The sequence below is a fragment of the Siniperca chuatsi genome, linkage group LG4 (assembly GCF_020085105.1).
Source record: "Siniperca chuatsi isolate FFG_IHB_CAS linkage group LG4, ASM2008510v1, whole genome shotgun sequence".
Taxonomy (NCBI): Eukaryota; Metazoa; Chordata; class Actinopteri; order Centrarchiformes; family Sinipercidae; genus Siniperca; species Siniperca chuatsi.
The window spans coordinates 14,105,952-14,123,163 of NC_058045.1; the positions used below are offsets into that span (position 1 = coordinate 14,105,952).

Below are 17,212 nucleotides of genomic sequence, written 5' to 3' on the forward strand. Positions count from 1 at the left end.
GTCTCTCTCTCTCTTTCTCAGCGTGAATATACAACATGTGTTAGCACAGGGCAGGCAGAGAGAAAGAGCACATCCTTTCTTGCAGTGTTGCTGTTCCTGTGAGCCTGTGGAACATCTTTCCAGTGCCGCAGGACTAACAATGACCTTCTGTCGAGTGTGTTGTAGTCGTACATTAAGCTGTTCCAGTTGGGGAATCACCCTCTGGTGGTTGGCTCGGCTTCTAGGGGTTGAGCTAATGTTGATGTAATGTCACTGCAACACTTAAAGCTTTTGGACTAGTTCCCCATTGAATCAGAACACTGATGGCAACATGCTGTTGTCTCCTTTCCCCACTGCTAGTTCCTACATTGTATATAGTTTTTACTGTCCTTGTTCTAACACTATCTTGTTACACTGTGCAACATCATGAAATAGTAATTACTAATAATTCTTACCATTTGTTTTTCTGATGTCTTAATTCACATAAGATCATTCCAGAAACTTTTTCATATTATTGATATTAGTAAAACTTCTTCTTTACTACATTTCAGAGGCAATTACTATACTATTTACTGCACTACATTTATTTTTTCAGCTTAATTTTATTAGTGTTTCAGCATCTTTCAGCTCCTTGTGTTGGTCTTACGGCAACTTTACTGTTTTTGTTTACTCTAAACCGCTTTAATCAACCTCTTATCCAGCTGCAGCAGGCTGCTGTTTTCAGCAAAAAGCTCTGATAAACCCACTGTATGCTACCTGTCCAGCACCAAATGGCCAACAGACAAAGATAGCAACCAGTTGGTGAACATAATGGAACATTTAGCAGCTAAAGAGCTTGATTTATAACTTGTTTTTGGTGGAGACCAAAACAGAGCAAGGAGAGTGAATATTGGTCTTCAATCATTGTTTGTCCAGAAACTCCAAATGAATGCTAATGTTGCTCTGTGTCTGCTCGATTTGTAAATGGGCAACTGTTTGCTAACATGTTCAACTTTATAAGGCGGTAATATGTCAGTGTTGTGTTTACAGCTTTACAGCAGCCAAAATAATTAATTAATCCTGATTTAAGTAAGGTTTTGAATGCAGGACTTTTACTTGCAATGAAATATCTACTTTTAATTAAAGGATCTGAATACTGTTTCTAACACTGGGTACAAATGACTAGGGTAGATATTTGAGCCTGGGTGTTCCAGCGAAAGGATGATTTCTATGCCACACTGTTGCATAACAGATACTGCCAGACAGGTTGAAAATCATAGAAAAGTAAACAAAACTGCTTTTAAACTAAAGTAAATATTCTGGCAATCACTGTATTAGTCCATGTATCAAACTGTATGGCAAGATTTATGTGCAGCCCAAGCTTTAGCTTAGTAAATAGAAATGGTAATAATTCAGACCTTTCTGTAGAAATAGAGCAAGATTGTAAATAAACATGTGTAAACAAGTGTAGTGTTAATGCCACCTTAAGGCCGCAGTGCATGGCAAAGCAATTACCTGACTTATTTTAACACTCTCCCCTCTCTTTTTTTTCCTCTCCGTCTCTTTAGAGGCTAGGTTTATATCTGCTCATCCCATTGCAGACACCTACAATCCAGATGATGATAAGATATACTTTTTCTTCCGTGAGATGTCGTGGGAAGGAAACGACAAGAGCATCCTGTCCAGAGTGGCTCGTGTGTGCAAGGTGAGATATTACACAAAAGCAGTGTGGAAAGTGGGAGGTGTACAGAGGCATGGAGGGGAGGATATGACAGATGGGGGGACAGTTAGGGGAGAAAGAAGGGGATGGAAGAGTGAAAACCCCAATTAGGATACTGTACATGGACGTCGAGACCCAGTTGGTGATGAGAGAAATGGTGCTTGAAAGATGGAGTTAAAGTGGGTGTGACATAGTGGGACTAGAGAGAAAGAGTGCAAGACCTCTTGAGTCATAACTTATAAGGATCTTTGTGTCGGCCACTACAGAAGTGTTTTATGTCCCCCAGGAAGAGGCCTTCCTGATATATTCTTCTGTTTGTAGTTATCTGAAAGAGTCTGTCAGGGACAGTAAATCATGGTTTAGCCCTTTTGTGCTCTGCTGACAGGGCATTCATAGTGCTGCTGCCTACATTGTCACTGTAGTTGAAAGTTCTTTGCGCTATCTCTTTTTTTTTATTTGCATGTGTTGTCTGTTAAAAGGGTGATAAAGAAATAATATTACCATTACCATAGTACCATTCAAATCTCAGATACATACAGTGTAGTTTGTCTTTGTAGAGATTTAATTGGCATTAACATTACATTACATTAGATTACGTTAATATGGCAGATGCTTTTGTCCATTGCAACTTACAGTGAGCGCATTCAGCCTCTAATGGAACAAGAGCTAGAATTCAAAGGTCTATTGCTAGAAGCACATTGCCTAAACTGAATCATTTTGGCAATACAAACGTTCTCTCTGTTCAGTTGTTAGATGCCTCAAGACATTTGAGAACCACATCATGTTTCAGCGCCCATTAAGTTCTATTTGACAGCATGTCAAAACAACTGTAAGCTTGGATGGCACTGCACAGCTGACTGAGGACAGAATCAGGATGGATTCATGAATGAGGACCTTTTGTGTACCATATAGCGTGCCATTAGTCATTCCAAATGGGACTAGCCCACACAGCAGTTTGCTATTAGCATTCTGAAGTCTATTGCTACATTCTAAGAGAAAAGCTTTCAGCGTATTTATGACTTAGGAGTAAGCTGTAAGGCAGACTTCCAGGAGATTCCTCTGGATTACAGCCCTCTCTTTTTCCTTCTCTTTCAGCTATCTCTCTCTTTTGGTCTTTGTATTTTTCCTTCACTTTCATTATCTGTAAGTGTGCTTTTCCCTGCATGTAAAACGAATGAGGGCACTTTACTTCAATCCTCTTTGAAGATTATCACCATTGTGAAACATCCTCATTAAGTGCTTACATTATTTTGTCTCTTAAACAAAACTCAAGTGTGTTTTTGTGTGTGTTGAACCATAACGGTCTTTTCTACACCACTTAGTTAGTGCATCGGCCAACTTTAATAGGGAGTTTTCTATGCATTACAAAGAGGTGCACTTGAATGCTCTTACCAAAGCTCAATAAAAGGTTGCTACTTAAAACAGCAATTCATATGCTAAGATAACACCTGCATTGTCAATCAGCAGTCTCACTTGATTTCAGTACTCTCTTCCCACAAGCTGCACTTCCATTTGTTTCTCTTCTCCTTTGATGTTTTTCCCTCTTCTCGCTCTGTTTTACTCTCTTAGTCTTTCCTCTCCTTTTTCAATTACTCCCAACTGTCATTATGCTAACAACAAGGTCTCCTTTGTGCTGGTTAAATAAGCAGATACATACTAGAGGCATGTGGTTCACCTGTTTATTTTCCTAATTAGTGCAGGAAATCTGAGTCAGGCTGCAATGCGATGTGTTGTCTCGGTGTGCAAGTCCATTCGATAGATTACATTCGGATTGTGGTTAATTACAAAGTGTGTATTATTAATTATGGTTGTCTTTTGGCCACGTTGGACAGCTGCACTATGCTGACTATGGTTTTGTTACATAGTGTGTATGTGATTGTGTTTCAGAATGATGTGGGTGGGCTGAGGAGTCTGACCAATAAATGGACCACCTTCCTCAAAGCCAGACTTGTGTGTTCTATCCCTGGACCAGACGGAGTGGACACACACTTTGATGAGCTCCGTAAGTCGGAGAATAAAAAGTGAAACTCTAGGCCAATAAACCGGTGTTTTATCTTCCAGAAACTACCTTTAGAGTGCACTTTAGAAAGGGACTGAATGTCCAGTTACACCAGCAGTGACCCAGCGGTAGCAGTAGCCAATATTAGACTGTAGTTGCTGCTTCATGTAAATAAAAATGAAGATGGAGGTGCAACACAATCTTCTGTGCAGATAAAAGTAATAAAAACCTTTATGTTGCTTCACCTCTTTCTTATAGAGGACATCTTTCTACTCCCTACCAGAGATGGCAAAAACCCCACAGTGTATGCAGTCTTCACCACCTCCAGGTAAGTTTAGTATTCATCGCACCATCATCAACACCACCACCTGTGGTCTCTCCTTTTCTTCCCAAGCCTTAACCTGGTCTCTTGTTTCCGCTTTCCTCACAGCTCCATTTTCCGTGGATCAGCAGTGTGTGTGTACAGTATGGCAGACATAAGGGCTGTGTTTAATGGACCTTACGCCCACAAAGAGGGACCCGACCACCGATGGGTAGAATACGAGGGGAGGATACCGTATCCCCGACCTGGAACGGTGGGTTGTCCAGTGAAGGGCACAGAGACAAACAGACCGCTCATACTTGGTCACTCCTAGCTAAAGATGATTTTCTTTTTGCAAATTAGATGAATAAAATCTTCTATTTTCTTGCTAATTACAAAATAATAAACATGGCCTAATTTAAAAGTATACCTCTATGGATTCAATGGTGAAATGTTCAAGATGCTGTAGGGTATGCATGCTCACATCTGCACATGCAACCTCATGATGTATGACATAACCATGGCTTTGATGAGGTTACTTGACATGTTAATCTTGTTTAATTTTGTTTAAATAACGTAATCACGGGAGGAAAAGGTATGTATGGAGAATTTGATGTATGCTTCAGGTGTACAGCTGAGTGAGCACTGTGTTTGAGCTATAGTATACACAGAAAGGGGAAGCAGGAGTGACACAGATGTGCCAGATGTTCTTTGCCTCCTGCTGTTCTTAATTTGACCACCAGAGGGAGACATGCCCCAGTAAATTGTTAGACAGAAACCATTGGTCAGATAGCTGAAAAGAAATATAGGAAAAACAGTCACTAAACACTTTCAAGGAATTAAATCATAATGTGATTGTGAAACTTTTGCACAAGATCAACATTTTTTATTTTGTCCTCTAGTGTCCCAGCAAGACATATGATCCAAGGATCAAGACCACCAAAGACTTCCCAGATGAGGTGGTCAGTTTCATTCGATTTCACCCTCTTATGCATCGCTCTGTCTACCCTCTGACTGGCCGACCTGTGTTCACACGTGTGCGAGTGGACTACACCTTGACTCAGATTGTGGTGGACAGAGTTTTGGCAGAGGATGGACAATATGAGGTCATTTTCCTGGGAACAGGTGAGACACACACCTCTCCTCCCAGTTGTCTCTTGAAAATCCATTATTTGACCAGCAGAGGGCACTAGATCACTATGAGTTCAGCCGTAAACAGATTTCGCTGATGCTGTTATGGTCTTGCTGTTAGAAAAATTAATAAATGTAAGGTTGCACTTGGATCCACTATCCTGTCTTAGGTCTCAGCACTGACTCGCTTGTACATTTTAACACTTATATATATATAAAGTCTAAGAATGATCCAGAGAATGATCCAGTGTCGACATTTTGTAGATGGGTACTAAAAGTACTCATTTTCACTGGATATGAAAACAATACAGTACTCATACCTGGCTGGTTTACATTATTCAATTCTGAATGAAAAATGTTGTGTGGTTTGCTTGATTTTTCCCAATCACACCACCTCTTTCCTGTCTCGCTCTCTGTCGTAGATGCTGGCTCAATTCTGAAGGTGGTGAGCATCACTCAAGAGAACTGGTCAACAGAGGAAGTGGTGCTTGAAGAACTTCAAGTTTTTCAGGTTTTGTGCACAGCACAGCTACACACACAAATCCACAAATACAGGAACGCGAGTACACACACGTTCATTCGCTGCGAGCGTTGCTTTTTGATAGACAATGCCAACTGTTCTCCAGTCCTCCTCGGTGGGACAGTTGACTCATCAGACAGTGAAATATTCATCGTGCCTCTGTTATACAGACAAACTCAGACAAACTCTGCGACGCTGCTGGATTTTTCTGAACTATTAATCAACAAACTCATCTGTTGTTTTTACTCAAACCCTGCTCCAGCAATGTATATTTGGTATAATGTATATAGGTGTTAAAGTGGGTGAAGTAAGTTTGTTTTACTTTTTGCAGGTTCCCACTCCCATCCTCAGCATGGAGATGTCTTCTAAACAGGTTCAGCCTTCTCATCCATTCTCTTCCCACACTATTTCTGCACGTCTTCTCTGCTGTCTGCCTTCATGCCACATGCCACGTGTGTTCAGTTGTGTGTATATGTCTGATGTGGCACAAGGCATACTGTTTTTATCCCCAATTCATTCATGTATTCAATTTCCCTCTCTCTCTTTAGCCTGCCCCATTTTCTTGTGGCTCTCTCTCCCCCTTCTGCCTCATTATCTTAGGGTCACGGGTGTCAGTAGACACTTCAACCCCAATCACAGCTTCCATTAATCTACAGCAGTGTTTGACCTGTGTGTGTGCGTGTGTGCGTGTGTGTGTGTGTGTGTGTGTGTGTGTGTGTCTGTATGTACATGCTCGCTAGTGTTTTCAGTTGTTGACCTTGACCCCCGCTATTCTTGAGCTTAATTCATAGTAGAAAACCTGAGGAAATGTCGATGGATGAAGAGTATATATATGTGTAAGGGGGGGAAAAACTAAATGTCTCGACAAAACAACTTTTAGAACAAGCCACACAATGTACAGTTTTATGGACAGCTTCTGTTGCTTTCTCCATGTACATATTTTTGCACCTCTAACCAAATTAATTTCCTTTATGGATAATAAAGTTGAACTTGAAATTGATCTGTATGTTTACCTTCCCTAAAGCAGAGTGTGGTTTGCATTTTATTATAGCAACAGCTCTACGTCGGTTCAAGTCAAGGCCTGGCCCAGGTTTCACTCAGTCGATGTCACCTGTATGGTCAGGCCTGTGCTGAATGCTGCCTGGCACGAGACCCCTACTGCGCCTGGGATGGACACACATGCTCACAATACATCCCTGCATCCAAGAGGTAGGCTGAACTCAGTTTGCAACACAATTGTAGCCATTGTGTAGCATTACCCAAAAGCGTGAGAATTTGCCTCTTTAATATTTTTTTTGTTTAGAGCCTGTAGATGCATACATTCACAGTAAAAATTTAGGATTGTTAAAGCTCAAATCTGTAACTCTCAATTGTGTCTAGTGTTGATTTGTGAAACTGTTTCACTTCTTTGTTGTGAAAATAATGTGAAAATATTGACAGGACAGGTAACTTGTACTCAAATGTTTCATTTACCGAAATTAAATGAGGAAGTTACACAGCACTGGCATTGTCAACAAGGCCACACTCCAACACACAGATAAATAAAATATCAATAATAATTTAAAATCATGACTCATTAAATTAGTCAGTTTTATTTTTTAATATTCAAGGTAACATACCATGTCCATCCACTGTGTTATTTAGTTGTACACTACTTCACATCACCCACTATATCACCACTTAGAAACAGGCAGAGGAAGTAAGTTCAAATATCAAGAAAATACATTCTTCACACAAATATTTGCATCACATATCAGAACATTTATGGGGAATTACAAAATCAAACATGTAACCATTTGTAACCTGGACACACACATGCACACAGTCGTATGTAAATTAAATTTACTTTTAAATCTACTTCCTTTCAGGTACGCAGAGCTGGTGCATTTTATTGTCTTGATGCCATTAGGATTTTTGAAAGATTTTGATGTGGCATGGAATGATTTACAGCAATGAACTTGAAAATATGTGTGATCCAAAAAAGGAACAGAAAACTGACCCTCTGTGCCCTACTTTCCATGGTGTATATGTGTGTGTTCCCAGGCCTGGTTCTTCAGTCTGGGACTGTCAGACGGAGTTCATAGTTCTTGCTACATATGTTTTCCCTTTTGGTTTTCTTCTCCTCTTCATCATTTTTCCATGCCAGAGGGTATTAGTCCATTTGAGGCATTGATTAGAGGCGCTGTTCCTCAGCTGATTAATGCTACTGTCATTCAACACCTCTAGTGTGTAGTCCTTCATGTGCAAAAGCATGTGTGTCTGTGTTTATTGTTTGTGTGCTTGCTTGCACAAATCGAGGCTCTGCAGGATCCATACCCTACAGTTAGAGGTCACATTGCCATATTATTGGCCAGTGGGGATGCTGTTATGGTTTGTGGAATAGTGGAGGTCTCAAGGGCTCTTTGAAAGCTGATCCTCACAGTGTCAGTGAGTGTAGGCTGCAGATGTCCCATCACACAGGACTGACAGGAGGTGGAGGAGGTGAAATCAATAACAACTGAAAGAGCCCAAGTGATTTCTACTGTAACATTTATGTAGGAATGCGGTTGGGTAATTTCACTTTTACTTTTCCATTTAGGTTTTGTTCGTGTCAACCAGAGAAATACACTAAGGCTTACCAGTAATCAGAGGTCATCACAAATCACATTTTAAGTGGTTGTAAAAAATATGTTGCTGGAGGTAACTTCTTCACATGTTCAGCACATCATTCCTATTTTTCAGTATATGCAAATTTGACATTTGAGAAAACATACCCCAGTTTGAGATGTGTGAGAGGTCTACCTTTTATTAGCTTCTTTTCTCCACTCATTTTATGTGTAAATGTGTAAATTAGTTTCATTCTGGCTAAATTGAATAAAACAAATTTGAATGATGTTTTGTATGAGAAAATATGGTTGCTGGCACTGTCCTTTATCTATTTGTTCAGTAAATACCAGGCATGGTTTAACGTTAATATGGTTTCATGTTTTTTACATATTTAATTATTTTTAAAGTAATTTTACATAAGCTTTATACTTCATTTTTAAAAATTTTGTATTAGATGCAAAACAAAAAAAAGGATCACTGTTGCATTTATTTTCAGCTTGTTCAGTGTTGCATTCAGTTTGGCTATTTTTTTTGTGTTTGAACACTGAAGCTAAAATGCTAATCAAAATCATCAATTCCACCTTTTTACCAAATCAGAAAGAACTTAATATATGGATTGTGTTCTTACTAACTTGTCGCCTTGATAACCACTTTAATGTGCCGTGTATTGGGTGCCGAGGTTCTGAACTGTCATACTATACAGATGACCTTGTCAAGATTACTATCAGTATTGTATGACATATAAAAAAAACCTCCCAAAGCACACCACATGACATGAACTTGTAATCTTGATCAACTTTGTGTGTTTGTTCGCCAGGCGGGCCAGAAGACAGGACATAAAGCATGGCGACCCGGCCAGTCAGTGCTGGGACACAGAAGACAGTACGTAGACTTTGTTCTCTTAAGAAGTTCAGCCTGTATCTGTCTTTGTAAGAAAGTCAGTTTTTTTTTCTTTGTAAGCTGTAAATACACATCCAGTGAACAGATAAATGAATCACTTCACCAGTCATTAGAGGAAACCCGCAGGATATACCTTTTTTAGAACCAGAAAAGAGACTGTTGGATCAATAACAGTTGTGTTTTCTTTAGGACTTCTTGGAGGACCTGTGGAGGAGCGGGTCCTCTTTGGGGTGCGGAGTAACTCCACCTTTCTCGAGTGTATCCCCAAATCTCAACAGGCCCAGATCCGGTGGTACATACAGAGACCTGGATCTGAACGCATGGAGGAGGTCAGAGCGTGTGCTCATCTACACGTGTACACACACATTCACCACCCAAACATAAATTCTCTCATCACTCTTTCCTTCTCTTTCTTTCTCCACTCTCTCTGAAGTCTGAAGGTAGACCTTGTTTTTGCTTTTCTTTAGTTTACTGTACCTGAGGGGTTCCATTTTTTATGCCAGGTCACAAAGCAAGGAAGTAACAGGGCCAAAGAAAGGTATTTGCCACTGCAATAATCATTTCTTACCTAAGTACTTCAAAACATGAGCCTTGAACCCATCAGCAACTGTTTGTGCCACAAATCACATTGCTGCAGGTCCTGCTTATCTTGGGGAGGATACTGTGCACAGCTAATATACAAAGTTGAATTCCCAAAAGTTGTGGAATTATAGGCAATAAGGGAGCAATCCAGGGTCTCCTTAGTTCCTTGAATAAGGTCATTTTTGATGTTTATGAGTGTCCAGGGCTTTCTGAAAATTTCTGCAGCTGCTCTGTTTTTGAGAAAGGTGATAAATTACTTAAACCAGACCCACCCAAGAGGATGGGGATGAGACATTATCTATCTCATATGACAAATGGGGAAAAAGGAACATGAGAAATGCATTTTACCCTGCATTTAACTTTTTTTTTTGCATTTTCTCATTGAGTAGGAGACTGTAGATCCTTTCAATTGTGTTCTGGACAGCAAAATGAAGTGGTGGATCAGTATACAAATTCTGGACACTAAAGCTGTATAACATATGGACTTCACACAAAGCAATACTTAAAACAAAAATAAAACAACCACTTTAGCTGAAAACTCAATGTGATGTACTAATACTGGTAGCTCACCTGGTAGAGCTTGTGTCCCATGTACCAAAGCTGAGTTCTTACCTCAGCGGCCTGGGTTTGAATCCACCCTGTGACATTTTGCTGTATGTCAATTCATAAATGTAGTTTTTATTTACAAAACTGTTCAGTTTTGTCATTGCATGGGACCAAAATCACTTTAAAACTCAGATCCTGGGAGACAGGATGGTGGGCAGAGAAGGACATACAGGGACGGAGAGGTAATGTGTTTGTGTTTGAGGTGTTGAAAGGAACTCACTGATAATGACACTCGTCTCCTGAATGAGACAACAGACACCTGCTTACCCAGCCCTCCCCTCCCTTGTCAACATACCCATACCATTCCTCCACCCATTGCGAGTGGCCTGTTTACCACTCAACCCACTCACTCCTCTTCTCTCTCCCCACTTCCCACTACACTTATTTACTCCCACAACTGGTCCCCTGTCCTCTCTCTCAGGGCTGAATGTAAACACACTGACAGGTGCAGTGGCCACTAAAGACCCATGTGTTCCTTTATAGGCTCGCACAGCAGAAAGCCTTGTTTTTTCCTCTGTGTGTGCGTGTGTGTGCGTATATGTGTGTTTCTTTATGATCCCCTGCAGCAGAAATCATAACAGAGTGCTCCCTGGGGACAGCCATGTGTTTTGGGGTAATGAACACAACAGGGTATTTTCTGTGTTTGTGTATCTAGGCATGCAACGATATGTGACCTATTGTACTCTAGACAAAGTGATGAAGGAATGAATGCAGGAGTTCTTCCTCCCTCATGATTGTTATGTGATAGACACAGAAGCTAAACAAATACAGCAGAATGTGCAGAATATGATGGATCAACAGCAAGTTCAGTGGTGTTTATAATGGCAAAACGTGCAAGAGGTTTGGCTGTGTTGGAGTAGGTACATAAAAATTTGTAGGTGACTGAAATTTTATCTGTCTCTACCAATGCAAAGGTAGAGAGAGCCACCACCTGGTCTAACTGGCAGCCCAATTCAATGTTTTTTTCTGATACATTATAATTCAATTATTAAATAATAATTCAGACTCAGGCTGGGTTTTACAGCAAAATCTTTTACACAAGTTTGTCACACTGACAAATGTTGATATTTATCATGATATATAACTTAAAAATGCTGCTTTAGTGTTTAGTGAAGAATGTCCTGATAATGAAACCAGATGGTTCATTATGATTCAAACAATGTTTTTTGGGGAACAAAATTAAAAATTTAAATGGGCAAACACAGCTCTTTGGCAGGGCAGCCAGTGAACATCTCAGATGTTTGTAAATATAGATTACCCAAGACAAAAGGAAACTGCAGCGCAAATGCTTGGATTTTTAAGTAATTATACATGGCTGAAAAATAAACTGTTTCTACTAATGGGCTAATAAATTAACATTTAATTAACATATCAGACTACAAACATGGCTTTCAAACTGAATAGGAAAAATAAGAGTTTGAGAGAAATATTTTCTTAATCCTGGGTAGATGGTGAGGTTAATGCTTGAATACATTTTCTTTCTCCATTCTGCTCACAGGCAAAATGTCTTTAGCTATAAAATAAGTGCTAGTTAGTTTTCACTCTGTTTTCTTGGCCAAACCCCAGCAATGCTGCTGGCAGTCAACACAAAGTAAACAAGTTCAAGTGAACCACACCAAGCTGGAGGTCAAAGAAACACACTCTGATGGAAGAAATTAGTTGTGTGTGTGTGTGTCTTAGTTTGAACTGTGTAGCATGGCATGCTTTTCAGAGTGTTTTTGTCTGAGCCTTGTTACTTTGAAGCTATTTGACTTTTTTGTCATCTCTGTGCGGGGACATGACTTCACCGTCACTGTTTCTTTTGTTCTTTTCAGTTCTAGTCACTGCTTTCTCTCTTTCTTTGCCATTACCACCTGTCGGTAATGTTGCATTTACTGGCAGCTGTGTCAAGTAAAAAAAAGCTGCACCCTTATCACTAGCATTTTATGAATTGGAACTTGATTGGCTAGAATATTAAAACCACACCCATATCAAACAAATCCACCCAAAGTTTATCATTGTTAACAAAGGAAATTCTGGTTTTAAGTCATGAACAAGGTATGTATTGGTTTATTGTGTTCCATCTTGTATATAGTTGGGTTTGGTGATGTTGGGTTTCAACTCCTGCGGGACAAGGTGGTCTACCTGCTCTAACAGCTGGACATGTGGTGTTGGAGCAGTCGATGTGTGAAGTGTCTGGCTCATTTCAACCTCTCACTCCCTGTGCTTTTCTTCCCTCTCTGTTTCCTCCTGTCTGTCATCCCTTTTCCTCCCCTGTCCCTCAACCTCCCTCATCAGTCACACCTTAATCTCTCTTCTCTTAATTCTTGCCTTCATGTTCCTTACTTCGTCTACTTTGTTTCGTCATACTTTTCGTGTTCGTGTCCCACAGTCCCTTCTGCGTTTCTCTCCACACTTTCTGCCCCCTGATGGGTTTTGATAAAGGCATCCTCGACCAGCTGCTAACAGCACCTGCAGCCCACCCCAATACTCATTCTCATTATACACTCATACACGCACTCCCTCCTCTTATCCCGTCATAAAGGTCAGCTATTAAAGATGTGAGCTGGAAGAGATTTCTCTGTCTTTCTCACATCATGTTTGTGTGTGTCTGTTGGTGTCTGTGTGTGCATTCACCTCCTGGAGCCTGGAATGCTGGCCCATTAGAAAATTTGTAATACGAAAAGCATGGATTACGTTGACTTTCATCCACAGTGTTCATTAGAACACAGCCTTCCTGAAAGCATGGGAAGTTCTTAACCTGGTACTTACTCACACTTGTGATTCATTTAACTATTAAAAGCTGTGTTTCATTGAGTTGCTCCTCATGCATGCACACTTGTTCACACATACAAATATGCATGTAAGTGTCCCTACAAACACAGAACTCTGTACAATATGTTTAAAAGCTGCATTGCTATTCCTTGCAGGAGTATGTTGGCTTAATCGCATGCCTAGATATACACAGACACACACGCACACACAGGTACACAAATAAAGACAGACCATCTGGGTGAGTTTAAATGTCTGGCATTTGCCATTTAGTCACAGATGCCTTGATTTTGGATGACAGAGGCGGGACGGCTTCAAAGGCACACAAATAAACACAAATATACTGATTGATTTTAAGAAATTGCCCAACGTCTCTGCAGAGACTTTGCATTGGTGAGATTTTATGTTTTTAATATATATCCCATGTGTTTTGTCAAGTCAGTCAGGTGTGTCAGGAAATGAGAATGTGATAGGAGACAGACTAGTAAGTCTAATGTGGGTAAAGGTCAAGGTCCAAAGAGCCTCTAAGGCCTGTGGGTCTGCCTCTAGCTGGACAACACATCATCAGTGTCAGACCTAGAAACCACCATATAGACGCTGACACACACACATATGTAGACGGACATGGGAAAACAAAGCCACAACACACACACACACACAGGCAAATATTTTACACCCGTGCCTCCTTCTCTAACTTTCTTATCAGTTACACCTCTGGGGGGGTCAGAGCAAGGCTGTGGGAGGTATGCTTTTGAAGCATCCACACATGCGCGGACACACGCACGCACACACACGCTGGACACACACATGCTCATGCTCTTTCTCTTGTCCACTGAACACAGCTGTGTTGTTTTAGGCCCTGACAGCACCCATGCCACCTGATGAATCATGGTGGATGCTAAATGAAAAGAGCGGACCATAAACATTAGCACACTACTAACCCTTACTCCTTAACAACAAGCACATGCACTCTCCCACACACACACACACACACACACACACACACACACACACACACACACACACACACACACACACATTTTTGCCAAATACCTTCTTTAGCCTTTGCTTAGTGTTTACACTCATCAAGCATCTATATATCTCTCCACACCACATAATGACCCCTAGCCCCCCCATGCTGTGGGGGACCCTCACCACACCCAATTCAATATGCTTCCTGTTTCAGGGGTCATTACCATGTTTAACACACCTTGGATACAAATCAGGCGTGAAAATGTATGTGTGTAAACAAGGTTGCAGGTATCAAGCTGGTGTTTTATAATGTGCAGTCATTGTGATTGATTGTTTTGGAGTAGAGACACAGCATTTTTTGTTGTTTTGTAGTATAGCTTTGAATCTTGATTTATGAAAAAAATAATTTCAAGGGCATTAAGAAAGGAATATTTTCATAATTTTGTGTTGTATTGTGTACTAGCTGGTCTGATAAACGCAAATGTAGTCCCTTGTTTCCTTTGTGATGAAGCTCTTATATGTTTCTTTTTGTTTCCCAGGTCAAGCTGGATGACCGTGTTGTACACACAGATCGAGGTCTCCTGATTCGCTCCCTCTACGTCTCTGATGCTGGTGTGTATCTCTGCGTGGCTCAAGAGCACACACACTTCACCCACACTCTCCTCCGGCTCACGCTGCAACTTGTTACACATGGACAACTGGATGGGAAGCCCAAGCCCACTGAAACCCCCGTGGTGGAGCTACGCCACGGCGCTGAGTCCCGCCAGCGTTATAAAGACTACCTGAGAGTGATGAGCTCTCCCTTTGCCTCTCTGGAGGAGTACTGTGATTCACTGTGGCTGGAGAAGAGACCGTCAAGGGTGCGAGGACGAGGCTTAGGAGTTGGCAAATGGAAATATATCCAGGAAATGAAGAAGAGCAGGAACAGGAGAAACCACAGAGAGAGGGGGGAAGAGGGAGGAAAACAGGAAAAAGGGAGGGTGGTAAGGACAGCAACGCAGTAAGGGATGTGGTAAGAAAACATCACCGGTTCGATAGACGTGACACAGAACTGTAAAATTGCAATGACAGATCAAGAGCAAGCAAAATCTAACTCATGAAAGACCCCAGCACGAAAGACTAACAGTGAAATACAGTTCAAGAATTCAAAATAAATAAATATTAACTTCAACAAGCAATTTAAAATAGTATTGTTGTGAATATGTAACTTCATTCATCTGCCAGCTACAGTATGAAAGAAAATGTTTTTTTCAGGAAAAATATCAGTTCAGTGATTTTCTCTGAATCTTCCTTCTTAATTTTACAGCAAATTCCAAAAGGAAAATGGTTTAAATGATCTGGATACAACTGAGATCATTATTCTGTCCTGTTTGCAGATAACATGTTTCAAAGAAAACAACAAAATAGACTAAATAACAATGGTTTTTGCAACATGTAAAACAGTAAATTTTGCAAAGTCATCCATTGACTTCTATTTCAGCTACAGTGCTACTGGAGATGAGCTGACCAGATGAAGAATTGCAACATGGCTGGTCTTTCCTACAGCTTTCACTGGCAAAGTTTTATTTTCCCCAACAGTACAGACTGATGGTTAATAGAGGTTATCATTTGATGATATTAAAACATATGGTTGACTTGGTGAGATTGGGAAAATATACAAACACAAATTTGCTTGAGGTGACGACAATGCATTCATGTTGAATGACTGTAAATATTGATATAACATGTACAGGAGATACAGCATGCTCAATTTAGTCTTATTACTGATCTGTACGACTATAATGATAATCATGTATTATGTTTGGACCGACAAAATGACATATTTTTGTATAAATGTTTCACTCCTATGTACTGTAGATTCTTTTTTTTGCTGTTTTTGGAAGTTATTTAAATACATTTGTCTTGGAGCCTCTGTTCCCTGAATTGCTTGCTTACATTCTGTGAAGAGATAAAATCAATATACAGAAAATCTATTACTGTAAAAGTGGTCTCAAGCAGACAGCAGACAGGCTGAGAATGGGTTAGGGTTACTTCAGCTGAGCCTCTCCTGATATAGCAACACGAGTCCCTGTACACTGTATGCAGATGTCAGAATGATTCAGGACCAGCTGGTCTCTTGTTTAGTGTTAGTGTGTGTGTGTGCGTTTGCGTGCGTGTGTGTGTGTGTGTGTGTGTGTGTGTGAACGAGAGAGAGGAAGTAGACGCCTTCAGGAGAAACCATGCAAAATATGAAAGCTTGTGATCAAACTAAACATGTTACAGGTTTCCTAGAATAAACTGATAAAGCTGTAAAGGCATCAACATTAGTGGCATGAGTGTGAAAAGCAAGCATTATGCAACCCAATGTGTCTGACCTGAGTAGTATTTTTAGACTTACATAATAATTTAGATGATATTATACACAGTGCTTGGATATAATGCTGACAACAATATGACAATGATCTTAATGTCACAGACATTATCAGAGTCATTGGAGTACTCTGTTTTAACTGAGTTAGTGGTAACCTCTTAAATTTGATTTTGGGGTAGCTGCAGAAATACTGCATTTATCATACTGCATTTCTCCCATACTAATATAAAGATATAAAAAAACAATATTTCTCAATAGCCTTGTAACTCTTTTACTGGTCTCATATATGGGCCTCCCCCATTACACAACTATTACTGTATCTGGTGAAATGATCAGCATTTTATGGCCTACAGAAACCTCCATGCCTCCCATTTCATTATGTTTACTTGCCCTCTATATACATATGTACGTACGAACAGAATTTAAGTCTCCCATTTTGAGTTTCTCCACAGTGATTTCTCCTTGTTTCTTGTAACAAAGACAATAAATATTTCAAGCACTGCCTCCTTGTCTATAGTTAATTTATCAGCTGCAAAGGAAGCAGCAAAGGGACACCAAGAATGGAGTAGAACAGGCTTTAAGACAGCATTATTCTAGAAATATAAAACAAATGCTTGAACCCACTTTTGTACATTATAATCACCATATAATTTAGTGGCAAGCAATGCAAATGTTGTACCACACTGCATACTGTGCTGAGGGTGGCAACAGTCAAAAGAAAGGACTACTTCACTTTTCAGTGTTGCTGATGTTTGTTCTCTTACAAATCATTCTTCCTGCAGGTTATTTTTCCGGAAAGCTCATTTTTGCATTAATCCTTTGACATAAAATGTCTA

General features: G+C 40.2%; 1 protein-coding gene across 1 annotated transcript in view; it reads left to right on the forward strand.

Annotated features, from left to right (window-relative positions):
• Nucleotides 1-16,878, forward strand: part of sema3d (sema domain, immunoglobulin domain (Ig), short basic domain, secreted, (semaphorin) 3D) — a 32,408-nt gene extending 15,530 nt beyond the window's left edge. Inside the window, exons 8-18 of the mRNA XM_044194756.1 lie at nt 1,527-1,663; nt 3,566-3,680; nt 3,936-4,005; nt 4,108-4,252; nt 4,881-5,103; nt 5,532-5,620; nt 5,961-6,002; nt 6,681-6,838; nt 9,033-9,097; nt 9,305-9,444; nt 14,566-16,878. Of these exons, the coding sequence (XP_044050691.1) occupies nt 1,527-1,663; nt 3,566-3,680; nt 3,936-4,005; nt 4,108-4,252; nt 4,881-5,103; nt 5,532-5,620; nt 5,961-6,002; nt 6,681-6,838; nt 9,033-9,097; nt 9,305-9,444; nt 14,566-15,030 (1,649 nt within the window). The 3' untranslated portion in view covers nt 15,031-16,878. The remainder of the gene's footprint in view (nt 1-1,526; nt 1,664-3,565; nt 3,681-3,935; nt 4,006-4,107; nt 4,253-4,880; nt 5,104-5,531; nt 5,621-5,960; nt 6,003-6,680; nt 6,839-9,032; nt 9,098-9,304; nt 9,445-14,565) is intronic.
• Nucleotides 16,879-17,212: the final 334 nt, after the last annotated feature.